General features: G+C 40.5%; 2 protein-coding genes across 6 annotated transcripts in view; one reads left to right on the forward strand and one right to left on the reverse strand.

Moving 5' to 3' along the window:
• The window catches only part of LOC307226051 (glycerol-3-phosphate dehydrogenase 1-like protein), a 31,852-nt gene extending 30,017 nt beyond the window's left edge, over nt 1-1,835 (forward strand). For all 4 annotated transcript variants that reach the window (XM_079994473.1, XM_079994472.1, XM_079994474.1 and 1 more), the window contains 2 exons: nt 517-623; nt 1,664-1,835. In XM_079994473.1, coding sequence (XP_079850599.1) covers nt 517-623; nt 1,664-1,760 — 204 coding nt within the window. In that variant the 3' untranslated portion in view covers nt 1,761-1,835. The remainder of the gene's footprint in view (nt 1-516; nt 624-1,663) is intronic.
• Nucleotides 1,836-6,543: 4,708 nt separating this feature from the next.
• On the reverse strand, nt 6,544-23,141 carry LMLN (leishmanolysin like peptidase). 2 transcript variants are annotated; one of them, XM_079993640.1, is made up of 17 exons: nt 22,952-23,141; nt 20,092-20,189; nt 19,669-19,699; nt 18,988-19,070; nt 18,621-18,738; nt 16,484-16,659; nt 15,842-15,947; nt 15,503-15,597; nt 15,078-15,195; nt 13,701-13,808; nt 12,704-12,780; nt 11,443-11,553; nt 11,156-11,288; nt 10,451-10,610; nt 10,091-10,221; nt 8,369-8,582; nt 6,544-8,017 (listed from the first exon to the last, which is right to left on the reverse strand). In XM_079993640.1, the coding sequence occupies exons 1-17, from the start codon at nt 23,108-23,110 to the stop codon at nt 7,917-7,919; spliced, it is 2,019 nt and encodes a 672-aa protein (XP_079849766.1). In that variant the 5' UTR covers nt 23,111-23,141; the 3' UTR covers nt 6,544-7,916. The 2 variants fall into 2 exon arrangements, with proteins under 2 accessions (XP_079849766.1, XP_079849767.1); XM_079993641.1 differs by lacking the exon at nt 22,952-23,141 and adding an exon at nt 22,446-22,889.
• Nucleotides 23,142-23,151: the final 10 nt, after the last annotated feature.

Genomic DNA, 23,151 nt, shown 5'->3' on the forward strand with positions numbered 1-23,151 from the left:
AAAGTAGATAGAAAGAAGCTCTTCTCTTTCCTCCTTTCATAATATAACCAGGCACCATCCAGTAAAAAAGAATGGTGGGAGATTCAGAACAAAGAAAGGGACATATTCACACCATGTAACTGTGGTATCCATTCCCAGAAAATGATGTGATGGTCTTCAACTTAGATGGCTTTAAAAGATTAGACAAATCAGTGGTGGGTATCTGCCATTACTCAACATGATAGCTGTTTCGGCTTTCTAGTGTCACACAGAGTTTAGCTGGAAATAATACCAAATGAGAGATGCTTGTCCTAATTTAAAAACACATACGTTTTTAGTATGTATAAGTAAATCTTGGGTATTGCTTAGATTGGAAATAATAATTTTGTGCAGACTCTATTCTTTGCAAAAAAGAACAAAGGGAGTTCCAGCTTCAGCACTTTCACATTTATTACTTAGTTTTAAATGGAGTTTAGTGATGCAGTTTCCTTTAAACCAAATACAAATGATCTAACATTCTTTAAAAATAATTTCCAGACAATTGAACAGCTAGAAAAAGAAATGCTGAATGGGCAAAAGCTACAAGGGCCTCAAACATCTGCTGAAGTCTACAAAATCCTGAAGCAGAAGAAAATGGTTGACAAGTATGTAGCTTGACTTTCTAGTAAATATCCTGTCTGAGAAGTCAGTATTCTCTGCACTTTGCTGGCTCCTTTGGCCATGGAAAAACTCTTGGGTGTCTTCTGTTGTGAGCCATCATTAGGGTTGGGGGATTAGTTTGTATTTAAAGGTGAATTTACATAATATTCACGCTTTCTGAGAAGGTATGGGAACCAAAACACACTCATAATTCAAACATCACACTTCTCTGAATTTTGCATGTAGTTCTATGGCCAAGCAATGTTTACAAAATGCATATAGTAGGATAAAGTGCACATCTAAGTGAAAATAGGACGCAGGTGGCGCTGTGGGTTAAAGCCTCAGCGCCTAGGGCTTGCCGATCGAAAGGTCGGCGGTTCGAATCCCTGCGGCGGGGTGCGCTCCCGCTGCTCGGTCCCAGCGCCTGCCAACCTAGCAGTTCGAAAGCACCTCCGGGTGCAAGTAGATAAATAGGGACCGCTTACCAGCGGGAAGGTAAACGGCGTTTCCGTGTGCAGCTCTGGCTCTGGCTCTGGCCAGAGCAGCGATGTCACGCTGGCCACGTGACCCGGAAGTGTCTCCGGACAGCGCTGGCCCCTGGCCTCTTAAGTGAGATGGGCGCACAACCCCAGAGTCTGTCAAGACTGGCCCGTACGGGCAGGGGTACCTTTACCTTTACCTAAGTGAAAATAACATACAACATGCATTAAATTATGGAAAACTGATTTGTAAATAACGTGTAAAATGAGAAATCAGCTTTAAAATGCCGGTGAATTTTCATGAGGCTTCTTATTTTGCAAATTGACGTGGAAATGTTGAGAACTGGACTTGAGACACAGAGAAACAGAAGTTGATACTCTCCCATTCATACTTGCTACAGTGCTTTAAAATATTTCGATAGTATTCTGTCCTGTATCTAATCATAAAGTTTACATCATGCATCAGCCATGTACGGAAAATCCAGCTAAAAATGACCTTGCTGGTAAAAACTTAAATTGGTTGTATTTTGCATGAAAATTTACCTTAGCAATTGCATTTCTCCCAGGTTTCCATTATTTGTGAACATCTACCTGATCTGCTATGAAGGGAAGTCTATCAAAGAGTTCATCACTTGTTTGCAAAGTCATCCGGAACACATGTAAGATAGTGTTGTGACTTGCCTCTCTGCATGAGGATTCTGTCAGTTTGACCATGCTGAATAAAAGCAAGCAAAACGATATCATCTGTACTATGTGTTCATTGTCACAGGCTATACAGAAAAACTATTTCCACAGAAAGTGAAGTCCGCTAGATACTACATCTCAGTATAAACTTCAGAAGCCAGGGAAGTGGAGGATATTACATAGGGCTCGTAAGTTGAAAATGAGGGTGTAATCTCAAAGTCACTCATGAGAATTTGGACATGGAACAGAAGAGTGTGTTCTTGTTCAGGTGCGCTTGTTGAGCCTTTTGTTAAAGACCTCCAGTGAAAGAGTGAAGAACCTCCTGAGGCAGTGTCTTTAATTTCTGAAGCTTTCTTTCCCCTGAGTGACACGTTTCAACTTGGATCTACTGAAGCCAAAAAAGCCTGGCTCGGTAGTGGAAATCAACTTGTGAAATTGAATGGGGTAGAACTTGGCAGGGAGGTCACTGTCAAGTCAAAACGCTCTAGGTATCATATGATGTTTTGCCAGTCTCTGCCTCCCTTCAATGTCTCCACATCTTGTCCCATGCTTTCCTGCCCACTGCCTGCCTTGTTCTTTGTTGGCCTCCTTGGGATTCCTGTCTTTCCCCCGATTCCAGCAGGGATGGGGGAGATCTGCCCCACCAGTTCCACTTCCTCTGCCCTGTTCTTCAAATCCTACTTCACCTCTGCCCACCCTCATCTTAGATTTCTCTTTCTCAGTCCACTGCTGACTCTCAGCTCTTCTTTCAGCTGCATACCTATTGGTAGCTTCCCTACAAAGCTATGCCATCAGTGACAAACTGCTTTCCCTCACAGTCCTGAGGGAAAATTTGTAAGCTCATGGAGGAAAATGCAGTTATATGGAGCTTAAACACACATGGAAGCTAGGTCAAATTCCCCTGAGGCATTTAATATCTTTTGTTTACAATTTCATTTATGAATGAAATAATTCCCATGAGGTATCCCAAAGTGATATCAAAACAAAGTAGAACAGTACTGAAAAGTTTAAAATAATGGCATGCTTATCACATAATTCAGTTTTTTCGGAGCAGTTGCAATGTATTCTACATTTCTTGCTACAGAACTCAATTTCTTTCTAGAAAGTGTGCGTTTTCTGTAAAGAAAAAGGACCAAAGATTTTTTTTTAAGACAAGGTTCTTTAATTTGACACTAATGCTCAAAGTGCTTATGCTAAAAGAATCTTCCACATATTTTAAAAATAATAAAATCAATTGCACATATAAACACCATACATAATCCAGCCTGAAGTCCACTCATGACAAGAAGTGGAAAAGAATAGTTCTGCATAAATAGTATGTTGTATCAATCGGCAAAGTACAATTTACATGTAAAAATCTATGTTGACATTTTGTACTACGGAGTGACAGACTGCACATATATACGGACTCTAACTGTATTACTGTTCTGAGTCATGATCCTGGTTCTCAAGAGATGTGCATCCGCAGACAGTTCTCTACTGCTCATCCACAGCTTATACTGGATTTTAAACTACCCAGCTATAAACTGTATAACATTCATAGAAATTAATTCAGATAAGCACAGCGTCTGCTTTGGCCCACATATGCAGAGATAGGTAAGATTTCCCCCCCCAAAAAAAAAAACAATCTATACCTTATTCAAGCTACACAAAATAAAATAATAAGATAAAATGTAAGTATGCTCTCATAAAACCCTCCCACGAGTTCAAGTTGTGAACCTGAAATAGAAAACAGCTCACTGGCATGGAGAAACTTGTCTAGATAAAATTAATATTTCAAGTAGGTTTATTTTGAGCATATCTGTACAATAACTGGGACCTAACACAGTGAAAACATTTAAAATGAGCAGCTTTATGTAGATCGCTTTAACATTCATTTCCTTCCTCATAACCAAGATATGCAGCATTCTATAGTATCAAGTAAAACATAGGTCATATTTCCTTATGACATTTCATCAGAATGACTGGTAGGCTAGTGAATGCCAACATGGTGAGGAGTCTTGTCAGGCTAAATACAGTAATGCACCTATTGTTTGTGTGCTTGCCAAGAAGAAGAAGAATGGTGGCAGTGTTATTTTGTACAGTCGTACCTTGGAAGTCGAATGGAATCCATTTCGGAAGCCCGTTCGACTTCCAAAGCACGGCTTCTGATTGGCTGCAGGAAGCTCCTGCAGCCAATCGGAAGCTGCAGAAGCCCCGTCAGACCTTCAGATTCTAAAGAATGTTCGCAAACAGGAGCACTCACTTCCGGGGTTGTGGCGTTCGGGAGCCAAAACGTCTGAGTACCTAGGCGTTCAGGATCCAAGGTACGACTGTATTTAGAAAAATTGTGGGTATTTAACTGGACACAACAGGTTTCTATTGTGAGCCACCCTGTAATCTTCGGAGGAAGGGCGGTATACAGATTTAATTAATGATAGTAATAGTTGAAATGTAAATACAGTTTAACTCAACTGCATCTACTGATTTCTGTCCTGAGTCAGGGATGTGCTCTTATATTCTGTGTTTTGAAATAGTCTATGGCTTCCTACTGCTACTTTTGCTGTCTTTAAAAAACAAACACCACCCTGACCCATTTTTGATGAAACACTCAATCTCATTCTAATAAACTTGAAATCTCAATGCATCCCCAAAGAACAAAACGTACCTGAAACAGAGAGGCAGTTTTATGAAATTATTTGTTCCAGTGTGGGAAACATTATTCTACTGCAGAATCTAATCTAATTTGTCTAATCAGAGGCGAGAAGCAGTTAATACATTTTATGAATGTCTCAAGCATAGCATCAACTCCCAATGATCCTCTCATGATGAGCTACCCTCTTGCATCTTGGAGTTGCTAACATGACACACATGCATACATACACGTGTACATACACATGTACATTGTACCATGGGAAATTATTTGGAGAGGGAAGGATTATCCTTTTTCCTCCCAGGCATGATGCTCCCTTTCCAAAAATGCCACTCCAATAGAAGGCTTTTCTTTCTGCAGACTGCAATTGCAAAGGAAGGTTGATGCCATTTTGGCTTGTAGGTGATATATAAATAGATAGCTCTTGTTTCTCCAGCTGCCCTCTACAGGAAGGTTGGGTTGCTTGTTCTCCCTGCCACAATGCTTGGGTGAGGCAGGGCAACAAACATGCTTTTTGCCAAGCCTAATTTTAGGAGGAAGGGCGAGTGTGCTGCCCATAACAGCTTCTCTGGTTGGCAAATGTGCCCAAGGACTTGTGACCCCCTGCTCAGAAAAATGTCCAGAAGCAGTTGAGATATCTACAACGGTAACAGCAGTGGAAGCAGACCTTGCTTCCTGCACATGAGATTGTTCTATAACAGTAAAATATGTTTTAGATGTGTTTACCTTTGCTAATCAACCAGAATTTGTCTAACTCATAGAGGAGAATAGACTACTTCTATTTTAACTGAGGAGCATTTCTTTAAACACAGTAATCAATACCAGTCACATCGGTTAGGGCTGTGGATTATAAATTGCTACCATGTTCTCAGATATAACTAGCAGCTCATATTAAAACTGTATTTTGCTTTCACAAGATGCATAAAAGCAACTAATAGCTGCATGCAAAGGAGCTGGAAGGTAACACAGCCAAATGCTCTCTTAAGTTCTGGGCTAACATATTTACAAACTTGCAACTTTTACGGGGACCTTTAGATATTTCTCCATTTCATTACATTCTCAGATGGACAAATGCCTAGCAGAAGAGAAACCGTTTCTCAAACAGGACAATGTTCTATTTTTACGACACAAATTCATTAACATTGGTAAAAATGCCTATACACAAAGTTAGCCCAAAAGTTGATACAGTGCAATTTTTCTGCTTCAAGACAAACAATGAGAAAAATGTTCAAGTATATAAAAGCATCCTTACAAGATGCTATTTAAGTTCTATTATTATTGCACAGATAAAAATTAGTCTTTACTCCATGTTCCATGGAGCCATTTCCTATTAGTTGAGCTATAGATCTATTTAGAGAATTCTCATTCATATTCAAATTGGACATATTTAAAGCATTTCTTAACCCTAATATTTTATTGCTATTTCCATGCCTTCCCTCCCCCGCCCCCCGCTTATTTAAGGCTAATGTCGTGTGTAATATAAATAGTATATTTATAGTAGTGTACACATATTCACATCATTGGAGGAAATCCCCTCTCAAATGCTTCAGTCAGCTTTCTCATGCTTCAGGTAGGAAGCAGTTTACTGACTAGCTGTATTCACACAAACCCTCTTTGTAAAAATAAGGTTTATTTTAAGAAAAGAAATCTAGCAGGCACTATTAGAGCAGGGGTGGCCAACCTTTAGCTGTATTTGGACCGTTGACCATCCAAGTTATGGTCCAACATCTGGTTAGCCACAGGTTAGCCACTCCCAATGTACTTTCTTCAAAGAGACTGCATTTCTTGTTAATGGAAGAGTTCACCTGATTCCACTCAAGTTTCTGATCTCACTATGCTGATCAGCCTGCTACCACTGCACACTTTTTGAGAGGACTGGAAGATTTAGGTAAACATTTGCTTCTCCTAGTGCAGCACTGCTTTCAATGGATCAGAATGCTCAGCAGGACCAGGTGTGAACCCCTCCAGTCCCAAGGCAAAACCAATTTGTGCCAGTTGCAAGAAAGGAAAGTTATCAGAACTATGATCCCTGAGGGTTTTTCAGTCTCATGGGAACAGATTCTTCATCTACAAGTTGCTCACTGACTGACTTTTAGCAATTTCTTCGTGGCACAAGCAGCATACTTTAAAAAAAAAGGAAGTTTACAAGTCTTCATGTACCCAACATAATTGAGCTCAGCAATTCTTTCACCCAAGAACCAGAATAGGACCCCTGATAATAGAAACCCACATTTTGGCCCCAAAGGTGTCAGTATGGAATCTGTAAGTATCACAGTTTGGTGTTGTTGTTTTTTAAAGCCCCCTCAAACTTAATTATGAATTCAGTGATTTCACTCTTCCTCTGGCCTACTCACCTGGCCTACTCACCTAAGTGTGTGGAAAACCCCCCTAAGGACTGGCTGTATACCAGCATTTGAAGAAGGCCAATGCAGTGAAATGAACGAGGGCTACTCCTTTCTTCAAATTACCTTGTAAGAAACTGAACATGAGTAACCTAACCCAAAACAAGTTTACTTAGGAATGTTCAATCCTAAACATGCTTGCTAGGATGCAAATCTTCCTAGTAAGTATGCTTAGGATTGAAGGCTTAAGTCCATCAAAATTACAGCATAATACTTTAGTTTAGTGGTTGGTCTTCAACAAGTTAAGGGGAGATTAAATATTTTCATTATTTAGAATATCAAAAGTGCATGATGTGCAGCTATTGAAAAGTTCCTCCATATTCTGAGCAGCAGATACTTCAGAGAATACAGTGGTACCTCAGGTTACATACGCTTCAGGTTACAGACTCCGCTAACCCAGAAATAGTGCTTCAGGTTAAGAACTTTGCTTCAGGATGAGAACAGAAATCGTGCTCCAGCGGCGCGGCAGCAGCAGGAGGCCCCATTAGCCAAAGTGTTGCTTCAGGTTAAGAACAGTTTCAGGTTAAGAACGGACCTCTGGAATGAATTAAGTACTTAACCTGAGGTACCACTGTATCTTCAAATCACCAGAGTGTACAAAGCAAATAACAGTTCTGGAAGCATCCTAAAGCTGTACCAAAAGGCTAATTCTTTGGATACATCTGCAAGAATCCATAAAGCCACACTAGGCTCAAGTTATTAGCAATGATGGCGACTTATTTTCATGGCTTTTAAATTAAAGGAAACTCTGAGGTATATCTCTAAGGATGCCAAAAATTCTGCTACCAGTCTCAGAGAATTCTGCCTATCAAGAGTGCTCCAGACCAGTGGCAACATAACACTACTGGCGATTTTGTTCCCCACAATTTGTTACCAATGTAAAAACAAAACTTTAATACTGGCACTTATTGAGATGACGCTGTAAACTTCGCCTCTCTTGGGATGGAGGCTGTTTCTCCAGCACCTTCTGCCTGTGATCAGCCGGCCTTCTTGCCACAAGGCAGGTGGAGATGTGTTTGCTCTTCTGGATAGCTGCCTTTGAGAAGAACTCAAATGGAGTGTACTCTAGATGTAGTCTATGGGCTAACCTGGGAGCCCAGTTTAACTCCATGCACAAAGAAGAAATCCAGCCAGTAGCGGAAGCAAGTTCGCCATCAATAGCCATAGGGTTACTACCAGGCTAGGGGAACAGGAACACAAATCTAAAACAAATGTTAAAATGGTATTAGCATACTTTAAGTACTTTTGCAGATGCTGTTCAAAATAGTCCTTGACAAACAGGAATAGATGCAGATGCTCTTTGAGAGTCTAAACTTCAATTCATCATTTTTCCAAACTAAAGGAAGAGAAGGAGGGGGAAAGAGTTTTCCAAAGCCTAATTGAATTGTCTGTTTTGGTCCTGCTCTTCTCCTCTAAAACCACTGTAGTGTAAAAAAGTGAACTAGTTCTCCTGTTTGCTAGGAATATAATTCTGAAAATGCTACAAAGAACATCACAGCAAAACAAAACAAGAACTCTCTATTTCACTTAATGACTTTTGAAGGGTTGCTTACCAATAGATGTGAGTCTTGTTAAATTAGCAACTGGAGGAGGATCCTGCTCAGGTGGGCAGAAATCGCAGAAGTCTGAACACGCTGGGCAAACTAGGTTCCCAATATGTACCCATCCATTCATCTGAATATTCACTGTTAGGATTTGACCTGAGCGACTGCACAAATATGACTCATCCTTGACCCAAACAGTCAGCCCACGGGGAGAACAAGAAACCTAAGAAATAAAGTTGGACTAGCTAGATTATTGCATGCATTTATTTAATTTTTAAACCAAGTCTTTTAAGAGACATGTTGCTTGTAGTCGAGCTGTCAAAAGGAAAAAGCTAGAACAATTTGTGTGTACCTTCACTTGTTTGCATGCAGATTTGGAAGATGACAGATTGTTGGTCAGGCCATGTAAGAGGGTATCTGCTCACTTTAGAGACTTATACTGTTGGCATAAAACTAATGGGCATGAGGTAGGGAGATATTTTGACTTCCACATGACTATCTGGTCTAATACAATTAGATACAAATATAGAAACATGTAATTTGGTCTAATACAATCACCCCGTATTTTTCCTTCTATAACACGCAGATTTTTTCTCCTAAAAAGGAAGGGGAAATGTCTGTGCGTGTTATTGAGCGAATGTGTGGTCCCTGGAGCCAAATGGCGCGAGGGGAGGCAAAAAAAATCAGGCAAAAATCAAATCGCGCGTCTCGGAGAAGGGAAACCTGAAAAGAGGAAGCGGCTGCTTTCCTGCATTCTGCCTCAGGGTCTTACTGCCCACCCACCTCTGTTTCCTTGCTGTGTTTGCTCAAACGGAACAAAGAGCAGGGAAAGCCCCTCCCCTCCAGGCAAGCAGAGGGGAAAGCAGAGTGTCGTCTCTGTGCTCTGTGCTGCTGAAAACATGCAGGAGGGAGAGAGAGAGAGAGAGAGAGAGAGCGCGCGCGCGCTAGCTGGCTGGCTTGGGTGGGTAGGTGAGGGAAAACTTTTGCCTTCCTTTCCTCCCTCCCGTTATACCCCTCTCCTGCATTCTTAGCCAGCTGCTTCTCTGCACACCCCTCTCGTGCTCCTTGTCCGTTCTGTGTTTTTCCTTCCCTCCCCACTTAAAATGTGGTTAAAAAGCATGGATCCACATGGATCCTCAGGATCTTTGCATTGGGTCACCCCAAATTCACCATCAGATCACACAGCATGTCCACAGCTACAGCCTGCCCCCCAAAAATCACACACCCACTGTTGCCTGGGGCTGCAATGGTGCAAAAACGTGGTTAAAAAGCATGGATCTACATGGATCCTCAGGATCTTTGCATTGGGTCACCCCAAATTCACCATCAGATCACATAGCATGTCCATGGCTACAGCCTGCCCCCCAAAAATCACACACCCACTGTTGCCTGGGGCTGCAATGGTGCAAAAACGTGGTTACAAAGCATGGATCCACAGGGATTCTCAGGATTTTTGCATTGGGTCACCCCAAATTCACCATCAGATCACATGTCTGTGGCCACAGCATGAAGCACAAAAATGATACATCCACTGTTTCATTCAGAATGTTTTTTCCCTTGTTTTCCTCCTCTAAAAACAATGTGCGTGTTATGGTCAGGTGCGTGTTATAGAGCGAAAAATACGGTAGATACAAATATAGAAACATGTAACGACTAATTAAGAGCAATAATGATTTCTAAACAGCACAACTTTACAAAATGCAACCTTAAATTAAGAGCTCCTGCAGTTACCTGGTAACAGCCACTGCCCCAGTCAGGGTAACTGAGTTTCTTTCTGCATTGTTCCATAACAAAAGCTGACTTCTGAATGAGACACACAGAATTTGGTCCATATTTCTCTGCACCATAGTTTTTGAAAGGATCTAAAAAAACCAGGAAAGCACTGTTAACACATACTGTGGACTGCTAACCAGCTTCAGACTATGATTTCAGATCCTAGTTTCTGAGCCTGAAACAAACCTGGGTAGACTCAGATACATATGCAACATGACAACCATGGGTTAAGCTAAAGAAGCTATGGGTTTCCCTTATATTGGAACCCAAAATTTCTGAAAGATATTAAAGGAAAAAATAAACACAAAACCAACTGACCTGGTTGATTTTCGAGTATTCTACAGTCTGAACTTCGCTGAAATTCACCACTTAAGTGCCAGCTAAATTCCTGACTGAACGGACAGAAGTCCGCAATTTCAACAGACCCACCATAATAAGGCAAATCTTCTGATGGTACCCCATAAAGACGGTCAAAATACTGCAAAAGATACAGTGACAGAGGCAGCTATGAAGGTAGAAGAAGCACAGTCATATCATCACCATCACCTGGTAGTAATAGCAAACTTTAACAACAACGGCAGAAACCCACATTCCATATATTATATTCATGTTAAAGAGAACCAAAGCACAAAGCTATAGTTGCTATTGCCATTAATAATTTTTATTTTAGGACCAACAGTATTGCTAGGTACTGCACATACAAGTCTGTTAAGCACGACAAATGCATTCTCTTTTGACTGTGTGTTGTCTGAACCCTAAACGACGGTTAATCTTAACTATGGTGAGTGGAAACAAACCAGCTGTTTAAACTATGATTTAAAGTTGACTTGTTTCAACAAACTACAGTTTGTAAGTGATCCAACAACAAATCAAGCTGAATCTAAAATGGAAGCAAAAGCTTCCAAATTCTTCCTTGTGGTTGCACTGGAAGAGAAGGAGGAAGTGCCCAGCCCCTCTGCTTGTTCTCATGTCTGAAAGAGACTGGTGGTTCATAGAACTCACATAGAGTCACACCCTTTATACCTGATATTCCTGAGGAAGCTGTTGTTGGAATTTCTGTAAATTGCACACTGCCACTGCTCTTTGGTCCTGTCTACAGGTTAGCTGCAATGGATTAGTCCGCAGAGTGTCACAATATGGATCCACCAATTCTTTCCTGTGAATAAAGTTGAAAACCACAATAAGGGAACTTAAAATCTTTTTATACAACACTTAACAAAAAAAATCACCACTAACCAGACAAACATTAATAGGCTATTGCAATGCCACTGGCATCACAGAACATTCAATCTAAAGAAACATATTCTTACCTTCTCCTCTTGTGATCAATCCAAAACTTACAGCTTTTCATCACAAAGTCACAGCCTTTATCTCGGCCCCAATCAAGCTTTTCTGCCATGTTGTAATTGGCTTTATACCAGCTGTAAACATATGTTGAAACAGAAATGCTATTATTGCACTTCTGAACAGTCAGCAAAAAGTCATTTCAAAGCTCTTGCATGTGTTAATCAAGCTACCCAATATGAACCATTTCCTAATGCAGGTAGAGCAAGAAAAGGCAAATGCATTTCTACAAACAGGCAGACGTATTGTCACCTCCAAGATTGCTGCTCCTCTTCTGGCTTAAGAAATAACGCCAAAAAATGGAATTGCTCTTCTCTTTCAATGAAGGAATAAACAATGAAGGGGGGGGGGAGATTTCAACAGTTAGCGCTAATGCCACTCTAAGGTAATTCAACTCTGACTAGTTATTGCCAGCCTCTTCCATCCCCCATTATCCACTTTCAACTGTAGGGAAATGCTCAAGAATTAGTTCAGGAGTATCCTTAATTTGAGGGACGTGGGTGGTGCTTTGGGTTAAACCACAGAGCCTAGGGCTTTCTGATCAGAAGGGCAGCGGTTCGAATCCTCGCGACGGGGTGAGTGCCTGTTGCTTGGTCCCTGCTCCTGCCAACCTAGCAGTTCGAAAGCACGAAATGCAAGTAGAGAAATAGGTACCGCTCCAGCGGGAAGGTAAACGACATTCCCGTGCACTGCTCTGGTTCGCCAAATGCGGCTTAGTCATGCTGGCCACGTGACCCGGAAGCTGTACACCGGCTCCCTCGGCCAGTAAAGCGAGATGAGAGCCGCAACCCCAGAGTAGTCTGTGACTGGACCTAATGGTCAGGGGTCCTTTACCTTTTAACCTTAATTTGATTATACAATTTCACATTGCACTAGCAGATAAATGGAAAATGAATGGAGAAATTTTGATTTCAATTTCATGTTAGAATTTAAGTTATCCAACTCAAGGTATAGGCTTTTCACGTGCATTAAAAATAGCTGATTGGCAGATGCAAATCCAGAATGGAAAGATTAATCTTAAGACAAAACTTCACATGAAACCCCAATATTTATAAGAACAGGGAGCGGCAACAATATCAACAAAATGATTTGCATAGAAATGTTGCATTGTTTCCAAAGCCTAAAATTCAAACACCTCCAACTACATAAGTTTCTTAACTATGTATTTAAGATCTGTCCAAACAAGGCATATTTATGAGAAAACCAAAACCAACTATACATCCTTACCCAGTGTCTTCCATTAATGCCAAAGTGATGCGGGAGAAGACCCTGTTCTGAGTGTGCGATCCAGTCATAGCTTCATTCTGAAAGTAACCACCCAAAAAACCCGTAAGCTTCGTGACAGAACAGCAACTCATTCCTCGTTTTGGGGTTGGGGAGAAGAATGTGTACCTTTGGGCATAAACACTTATTACATAGGCCCATTAATTGTTTCTAACATTTTCTTGGTTATTTCATTTATGATCCCTCCCCATGAAATGGTCTGAAGTGATTTACATGTAAGTGCTATTCCTAAGCCAATTCAGATAAAGTCTGAGATAGTCTTCATCTCCACTTAGGAGGCCTGATTGAGGATTCAATAGGTGTTTAAAGCCAGTGAAGATAGCACCTCCCAGGTTTATAAAGGTGTGGTTTCCAAAGGGTAGGCACTTCCATGCCACACTAGACGTCTAATTCCCACACTGTATGGGACAGGCTTCCTGATGAGCTGATATCTGTAGGAGGCCCTCTCATCACGGTATAAGTGTATAAACTGACCACATAATGAGGAGTTGCATGTAGTCAAACACTAGGGGACTGCCCTAAATTGCTCCTCTGGTACTGCTCATTTAAAACAAATAGTAAGAAATGGCAGAGTGGAAAGGTAAAGACAAATGAAGACAAAGGTAATAATTACAATATATCTTCTTTACATATTCAATATATATTCTTTATAATGCATAGTATTCTTTCACAAAGCAAGCTGTGCTGCTCCTCTTTTAAAAACTGCTTTATATAATCCCATTTTATCTAGATTGCAGTGACTGTCCAATTAACAAGTTCTAAGGGAAAGATTAAATAAAATCTGATGATGGGGGAAGGAATCTTTCCAGTGATCTTTTAAACTTTCATCAATCTGTCATCCTGGAGACAAAGTATCCGATATCACAAAAACCTGCATTTCAGTCTATGATCACCTCGCAAAAAACCCAATAGCTACTGTATTATAATTAGCTGTACTGACCTCCAACAATCTCTTTTCCCAATGATTGAGCTCTGTACCCATGCCACCTTGATTTTCAAGTTCCATCCCCTCTAGAAATTGACATCCAAAGTGTTTTCGGGCCTCCTCCTTCAAAAAGATGCACCAGAAGACCGCTGTCAAAATAATTAGCAATACCCTTCCTTGAGAATCAAAACTAAACCCCCCCCCCATATTTTAAGTTCCCAGGAGGGGCTTCCTTCATCTTGCACAGATTTCCAATGAAAAGGGTCCCCCAATTCTTCTTCCTACATGTGTTGAAATGTAAGGCTGCTATCATAATGTGGTTCACATGACTGGCAATAGGCAGCCATGCTGGACGGCAGAACAGGTAGGCAAGCAAGCAGTGTGGGTGGCAGGTGCCCCAGGCAAGATGTTTGGGAAGAGAGGCACTTCATAGAGTGATTTGCCCAGCAGCTCCCTGAAGTGCTTCCCCTGTTAAATACAGCTGCAACAATTGTTAATGGAGGGAGGAGGCACTTCAGAGAGTGGTATTGGGCAAAAAAAAGCCCCTCCTTTAAAGCTTGGGGTGAGGGGAAGGGCAAGGTGTAAAGGGAGGAGGGGTTACATATACATGGAGAAGGGAGGATTGTCAAAGGGGTTGGTGGGTAGGTGAGGTTAGTGAATGGAGCGAGCCGGAGATGGAAGCTGCTAGTAAGAAATACTATTTAAAGTTCATGAACCTGAGAATAATAATAATAAAAAAGCTTAAAAATTAATTCACCTATATGAAAAACATAACATGTTCTGATCTCATAAAACCCATAATTTAAAGTTTTCAGAATGATTCGGTTATTTGAATCACTTGGAGGAGAAAAAGCATATCTAACGGGTAGCTATGCAAGCCACAATGTGAACAGGCTTTTGCCCAACTTCCTTCTGCTTTAGTAGGCTGAAGGAATACAAGCAGCAACCCAGTGCTGAAGTTTTGTGTCTGTGCTGTGGCTTCATGCCACTCAGGTTCTATGGCGGCATGATGGCAGCTTCCATGCACAGCTTGAGATCTTTCCTTTAGGTCTCTCATTTCTTTGAACTGATATCTTTGGCACACCTGTGATATCCGGAACCAACCCCACTCCCATGTCTGTGGGTAGCCTTGTTCTGGTGCTCTAGTAGTTGGAAAAGGGCCAGACACTTTACTATTACAAGGATTGATCATTTTTCTAATGAGAATTATTCCTTTTGACATGCATTATTTTACCAGTAAGCAGCTTGCCAGGGATACTGGGAGTAAGCTATTCCTATAATTCTCAAAGTGTTAGATAAACCTCCTAAAGAAGGCAAGGCAAATTGTGTAGATGTCCTTATCTGAGGAAGTTAGTTAGATTTATTCTGATAAAAAGTGAAAATGATACTTACAACTACTTTAGGAGTTATCAGAAGGAATACATTGTGAAGCAGTTTCTTATTGCCCCGTACATCCCATAACCGCACAGCGCTATTTACTACTTTATTGCTCCATTGATATACACCAAGGCTGTAAGGAAGGCAGACTGAATTAACTCGACTGGCAAGCAGGATCAATTCTAAATATGATCAACAGGCTGACATCAGCAAATGTTAAATGCATTTCAAAAATAATAATATTAAACATGATAACTGTGAAGCTCATGACAGCTGGCTATGAAAGAGGACATGGAAGAAAAATCAGCCAAGGAAACAAACCCACTGAGTCACAAGGTATTAAAATGTTGGCAAAAGAATTATTTTGCAACTAAGTCACATCACTTCCTTCAACAAAACTACACAGATTCATAAAGTCCAACATAGATTTCAATATATACCTTTCATTAAAGGGTGGCAATCCATTTTGAGATGGGGCAGTCAAAGGATTTCCATCATCATCACGATAAAATGCAAACAGCCCAGCAGAAAAACCCTTTAAGGCAATGCAAAGTCATTTATATTATTTATCATCAACATAAGAAAGCATGTTTTGCCTAGAAGTTAACAAACCTCAAAACAACAAAGAAAGTTGTCTGAAAGTAAAATAAACATACAGTGTAGGCTAAGTTCATATCTATGTCTTTTAGAAGAGAAACAAAAACAAATAATTTTTTGCATGGTGCAACACAAAGATGTTGCTAGTATTTTAAATGAATGCAACAAATAACATAGCTTACCAGTGCATGAATGATTTCATGTTTCACAGTAGACAGCATGCCAGCAAATTCTTGTGCTTGGGTTGAAATCATATTCGGACAAAGATTAGCATACCCTGCAATTGGTCTGGGAAATAATGAAAAATATATTTCTATAGAATAAAAACTTCACTGTCTTAGGAACATGCTAAGCTTAAAAAATTAATACAAACAATATGCACTCAACAACAACCAAAAATCTAAATTTAGAATGCTAAAGCGCGTAAGCAATTGTAGTTTCACCATTTACACAACGGGCAGCAGAGTGAAACATATTTTCACTCAACCCGCATCTGACCACAAATTAAACAGATTTTGATAATGGTATTGCTAGTAAAATCTCGTAACAAAGAGATGTTGGATTTCTCTGCAAACAATAGAGATGAAGAGTGCAACATCTACTTTAGTAGGCGATTCTTCTAATTTCATGATTCAGGCTACAAACACAGGCATCTACTGCTCAAAAAAGGAACTTAGAATAGACAATTCTAGTACCATTAAGAATTAGTCATTAATTTGAGCAGCGCAGTTCATCTAGTAAACTGGTCAGTTAAAGCCACCTTTGGAAGTCATTACACCAGTACACTTATAAATGAAAGTTAATTTGGAGGGGGGAAATGTTACCTGTCCATATCAGCTTCTAGTTGACAGTATGCTGCATATGCAATAATATTTTCTTGGCCACACCTTTCAGTGGTCAGAGCACTAACATATAACACGAAGTCAGCATCTCGAACCCCTTCTTGGTCTCTTACACCAACAGGTCCACAATCCAGCATTTCATTACACGCCCTGCATTGCTAAGACAATAAATTTAGAGGAAATTAGTTTCAAACAGACATAATTTAACAACTGTCTTCAGTCTAACAGAAGAAATTTGGTAACCAACTGCTCTGAGTTGAGGCACTGAAATCAATGGCCATGACTAATTTATAGAATCACAGAATTGTACATTTTGAAGGGACCACAAGAGTGATCTAATCCAACCCCCTGCAAGGCAGGATTATTTTGCCCAACAGGGGGCTCAAACCCACAACTCTAAGATTAAGAGTCTCATGCTCTACCAACTGAGCTAGCCAGCCATTTAATAGGCCTGCTTTGAGCATGACTTAGATACAACCCATCCTCCTTTCTATTTTTCTTTATCTGACGGAAGAAAGATATTAAGACAATGACTTGCCACACTTATATTGATTTTGTAATACTGCTCACAGCCAATATCCAAAGGGTATAGTTGCACCTGATTATTTTTTAAAATAGCTTTTGAAAGCTATACCCTCCCGGAATCCACAAATGCTTTTTAAGAGCCCAAAGTTCAGAAAATGGCAAGGTGTGTTAGGACCAAATGATATTGAAATAGAGAATGACATTAATGAATGCATAATCATTTCTTCCAGCTTTTCTTTTGGAAAGCTCTCATGCCTACTACACTGTCTTCCAATCCAGAGACATCCTTCAGATTGTGAAAGTGAGGTGTGGTGTGTGTGTGTGTAGTACATAGCTGTCAATGTTTCCCTTTTTAAAAGGGGAATTCCCTTATTCCGAATAGGATTCCTTGCAAGAAAAGGGAAAACTTGACAGCTATGGTGTAGCATCTGAAGATGCTGTAGTACATTATATTGTGACATGTTATTATCATTGCCCATATGTAGATTGTACAAAGCACATCGTCTGCTATGGTCTACATGCACTGTGCTTAGCCTTAATATCTGGTGCCAGAGAATTTACACTGGGCGAGATATATGATCACTTTTGATCTGTTCAAGGTTTTTAAAAATGCAGCTTTCATCCGGTTTATCCAGCTGTTTTGTTAACTCAAAGAAAACACTGAAGTAAACACTGAAAAGTATAACACAGGGACTGCCCAAAACTTATTTTATTTAATGAAACTGAAAAAAACATTCAAGTCCATTTAAAAACAAGACATTAAAAACTGAAAACAAATTTTTAAAGTAGCCAAGGTCCATCAACATAATATACTTTTGAGTGTTACTGAACCCCACAATTTCTCTACACTCAAGCTGCAAATTCAATCCTCTCACCAATCTGTTGAACTCAGCTCCTAGTCCTCTCATCCCTGTTGATTCGCAACATTATTTGCTCTTCTTAACTTCACTTTGCTTGATGCCACTGATTGATTTGCCTTGATACCACAGTTAAGTACCAAAGGAAATGGAATCTTCTCATTGTGATACTATAACGGGATTTAAGATTATACCCTTGCAAGTGACGACTGGCACAGTTGACTCATAACTTCTGTTCAGAAATTTGCTACTTATAAGAGCTGCTATGTTTTTTCCGGCCAGGGATGTTAACTGTGGATATATAGTGCAACCATTCTCATAAGACATGTGCTAAGAATTAAGATATTTTTATTTGTCCAGGAATATGGATCATGAAGTGTTATTTGTGCTCCAGAGCTTTATTGCTGCTGTCCATTACATTTTCATTTGTTGGGTTTAGGAGTGGTTTTATTATGATTATAGTATTATATAATTGCTGTTGTAAGCTGCCCTGTGCTCCATTTTTGACAAAGGCTAGGGTGTAGATCGATCAGATCAAATCAAATAAAAGCAAACCTTGCTCAAAGGAACATGTCCCAGTTGTTCCTTTAAAGTCCTGCCCTTACCTGCCCCTCATGTAAGATATCAGGTGCAGGGCAGGTAGGCATGGCTTATTGAAAATGAAGGATGCCTGGAAGGCCATCTTTGAACCATGAACTGGAAGTTCCCCACACCTGGGCCGCTGAGGACAGAATTACCTGCAGGTGTTCCTCAGGAACTGTGACTGGACCACACTTTGTATATTCTGCACATGCTTTTCGGCAGTATCGGTGAGGGTCATCTTTCTTCCTTAAATATTCATTTGTTACACACTGTCTTAAAACAAATCAGAATTACAGATTTAGTTATCAATGAAATGGATGCATAGAATAAACCCACATAACAGAGAAGCTAGGTATACCAATGTAACCAAGTTAATTTACTTATCAGAATGGAATTACTCTTAGTGGGGTATTTTGGGTGTGTGGGTGTGTGGGAACAATTCTGATCTACAGGCAGAATATAATCTTAAATACAGATTTATGTTGACACTTACTATTAAACAACACTAAACCATGTACATACCTGCTTAATAGAATGGTACCAGTAGGTTTCCGTACTTGAAATGTCTTCTCTAAATAGGAAATAGCTTGCGGGAAAAGCTTATTCTAAATGTGCAGAAAAGAAAAGTTTCTTTACACCAAAAAAAAGAGAGAGATGAAACTAGATTCTAAAGAATGAAGTTCCACTTACTAAGCATATTTTCACAGCTTTGAACTGAATGAGATAAGCATAAAGAGATGCTGATTTTATTGTATTATCAGACAATACTCATGTATCCTGAACTTTAACAAAATCTGCAGCAAGGTGACACAAATTAAGATTTGTAGCATACTTCAGAACTTGGTTCATACACAAACTCTGGCTAGTGCTAAAACCACATTTATTATTTCTGTAGTTCTTAATGCTGCTTTTGGTTAAAGTTGCCAAGATAAGGGAGAGTGGAAATTGCACCAAAGAGGGAGGAGGAGGGAGAAAAGTCAGTTTGCTCCTGATCACATAACCACGGTTAGGAGAACACACAATGTTAGGTCTGCAATAATTTCAAAAGCAGTTTCAGATATGGAGCAGGAAAGCTGTTTAGAAAAGTTAGAATACCACTTACAGTCACGGATCATGCAGACCAGTGGATTGGTGCAATTAAACTAGAACTCCATTCAGCAATAGGCATGACTGATATACATGCAAGAAGGAAGAGTCACATACCTTTATAAGGTGCTTTTTTTCAGGTGGCAATCTATGAAGAAAGAAAACAATAAGGGGAGGGAATTGTTTCTTTTCTATTTGTATGAAATACTATCATCAACCAATCCCTTTCCACCTATAAAACCAGTTACTCCAGACTCAGTCCTGCAACACAAATCTGTCCCCCTTAGCTACGTATTCCCTATTGCCTTGACTACTTGTTTGGTGAGGAAAGTAGAAGGTGGACAGGTCTTCCTAGCTATCAGCTAATTCTCCAGTACAGGTAAGATGTCCTCAGGTTGGACATGAGCTCTCCCTAGTGCTTGAATGCAGGAACTAAAAACTGAAGGCATCTCCACATGTGCGCAGAAATACCTCTCAGGTAGGACCAACAGCCCCTTCCCACTCAGAATAAGAATTTTAGAAGGCTGCCATTATACTTACTCCTCAATACTTTTGTCATATACTGTCTTAATTCTTAGTTGTTCATCCACATTTCTCTTTATAACACGATTTTCCTTAAGATAAACTTTATAGATAACCTAAATAAAGAATAAATAGATTTGACTCAACAAATAACATGTATAACTTTTTCTTCAAAAAATATAAAAAACAGATGCATCTATCAGATTTATTTACTAGTTTCCTTTGCCCCCCCCCCCTTACTATAAAGTTCCAGGGTTATAACAATAAAAAATAGTAATAGAAATGACATGGCTGCAATTATTTTGCTTGATGCTGGGAAAGCATTTCACAAAATATATTGCTGGGTTTTTTTTGTTGCTTTGGAAAAGTTTGGGTTCCCACAAGAGCTTATGAAATAGATTATTTCATTTGATTAAGAGAGAGGAACAAGTCTTTTCTTGATATTCAGTTTGTGTCTAGAACTGGTGATTTGTGCCATTAGGCAGAAAAGACCAATTCATGGCTTTGTACGTGGACAAGTAGAATTTAAAAATGACTACATATACAGATTATGGTTCTTTTAAAAAATTAGGTCTGAATAATCTATATAAGAATTAACAAAAATTATTAATTTTGGTGAAATTTCTGGCTAGTTGTTAATCAGTCAAAATCCAAAATAATGCCAGTAGGCACTATAAATCTATGTAGTTTATGTGCTAATTGGTAATTTTGTTCATGCCACGGTTGTAACATATTAAAGCTCAACTCCTGCCTATGAGGGGGAGGATGTGGCTTGCTCCCCTCCCCACTTTGGGGAGTGTGTATGCGTCCTTGGGGCGGTGTGTTGCTTGTCACTGTTGCATATTGCTGTGCCCCTGTAGCCGTTTTTCCTTGGCATATGTGGCTGCCAGCTGCAAGTGTGGGGTTGTAATCACTGTTTGGGAGTGCCAGTGTGTGCCTGTGTGTTTGTTTACAGTTTCATGCTGGGGCATGCTTTTGGTGCATATGTCTTGATGACTGGTCATGAACAAGTAGAGCAGGTTGTGTATGCCTGGTGGAAGGTGGCAGGTTTGGCTGGTGCTGGCAGGGTTATTATAGATGCCGTGGGTGTCTTTGTCACCTGGCATGTAGGCCACAGCCTCTCTGGTAGGGGGGACGATGGGACAGTTGGATGAAGAAGTTTTTACATCACCAGCAGATTACTGGTGGCCACAACACATGGCAAAGTCTGGAAGTTGTTTCGGATTATTATTATTTTTACAAACTTTACTGAAAACTTTTAGTACTATTACCAAACAACCTATTGTCTTCCAGGACAAATGCATGTACAGATGTTAAGTCATGTATGGATGTTAAGTCTACATGGCATCAAAGCAGACTTTAAACATATTTTCCTTTACAGATTAAGCTCACATCCACAGGCTAAACGTCTATCTAAAACAGAGCTTTCCAAACTTTTCATGTTGGTGACACACTTTTTAGACATGCACCATTTCGTGAAACAGGAATTCAGTTTTGAATCATTTCGTGAAACAGTAATACAGTTTTACTAGCAAACCAGAGGTTAAACTAACCCCTTTCCAGCCCCAAGAGGAGCATGGGGAGTGTACCTACACTGCAGCCGACACACTAACGTGTGGTGACACACAGGCTGCTGTGATTGAGACGGAAAAGAGATTCCCGTACAGTACTGTTAATAAACAATATAAATTCAGACCATATGGAGTCAAATCTTTTTTTTTTTTTTTGTTATTCCTCTTATCACCCTCCAATGATGAGCTGAGCATTACATAAGTGCTATATTCCACACATATTGCATCCAAATTTCTATGGTGGGAGGGAGTCACCCCCCCCCCCATTGGAAGAAACTATTTGTCTTGTTGCTAGGAGTCTTACAGCTTAAACTTCTCTGTTAGGCCATAATCCTATGTACGCTTAATTAGGAGCCAAGTCTGATTGAATACACTAAAATAAAATCACATAAACAGGATAAGATTTTCTATTAAATCCATTACCACTGAAAATATCAAGCATTTTTACAAACCAAGTTTTCTGTTAGAGAAAAGTAATGACCATGGGATCTTAATGGGTGGGTAATAACAAAATAAATAATACGATTATTTCCATTTTTAACTTGTGCTATGGGGTGGTTTTTTATGGGGTGTTTTTTTTTTAAGTGCATCATTAGTTTAGACGTCAAGAGAATCATTTGTGCCATAAATGGTGGCAACAGTACTGAGAAGAATTAAAGAACAGAGCATAGCGGTTTCCTTCAGAAAGAAAACTAAGCCTAGCTTCTAATCTCAGTATTTTGTCAATTGGATCACCTTGGCTTTCTACAATAAAGCAGCAGAATAGGCTGAGTCGCCCAAAACAACGGGAAAAGGACCTGCCCCGCGAGGTAAATACCAAAACTGTAGAGCCATTTCCTGCCTTTAGTCTAACATAATGACAAAAAATATCGGAGCGGCACGGCTTAAAGCTATTTTCCCACAGCGTTTCGCGGTCCTCCTTAGGAAAAAATAAGTTGCTGGGATGCGTGGAAGAGACAACCGGCACCAACCAACAGGTTACTGCTTTGCTGCAAACCGCGACACGCATCGGCATTCCCAAACGAAGGATCCCAAGGAAGTGGAGGAGCGGAGAGTTTTAAATCAGATTTCCGAAACCGGTCCCCACCATCCTCACTTGCATTCAAAGCAGGAACTTTTACGAGCACAAATGCGAAAAACAGGCAAAACAGGCGGCCGACAACGCTGCAAACGCGGCAACCGACGGAAAGATGCGCGGAAGCCAAAGGCGAGTCCTAACCATCATTGGCATCCGCAGGTCGAGGCGGAGATCCCGTGTCGCCCTCTTAGCCCCCCCCCCCCCCCCCGCTTCCAAAGACCCGCCTCACCTCCCTGGCGCTGGGGATGCGGTGGTGACACACAGGGGCGGAAGCAGCAGAAGCTGGGCCGCAGCCAAGCAGAAGCAGCACCGCGAGGGCGGCGGGGAAAGCGGAGAACGGCCGGGGAGAAGCTTGCAGAGCCCGCCGCCTCTTCGCTCCGGCCGCCATCTTGACAGCGGCCTTCGCTACCGCCGCCTCTCCACGGGCAA

This window comes from Podarcis cretensis (genome assembly GCF_951804945.1).
Source record: "Podarcis cretensis genome assembly, chromosome: 1".
NCBI lineage: Eukaryota > Metazoa > Chordata > Lepidosauria > Squamata > Lacertidae > Podarcis > Podarcis cretensis.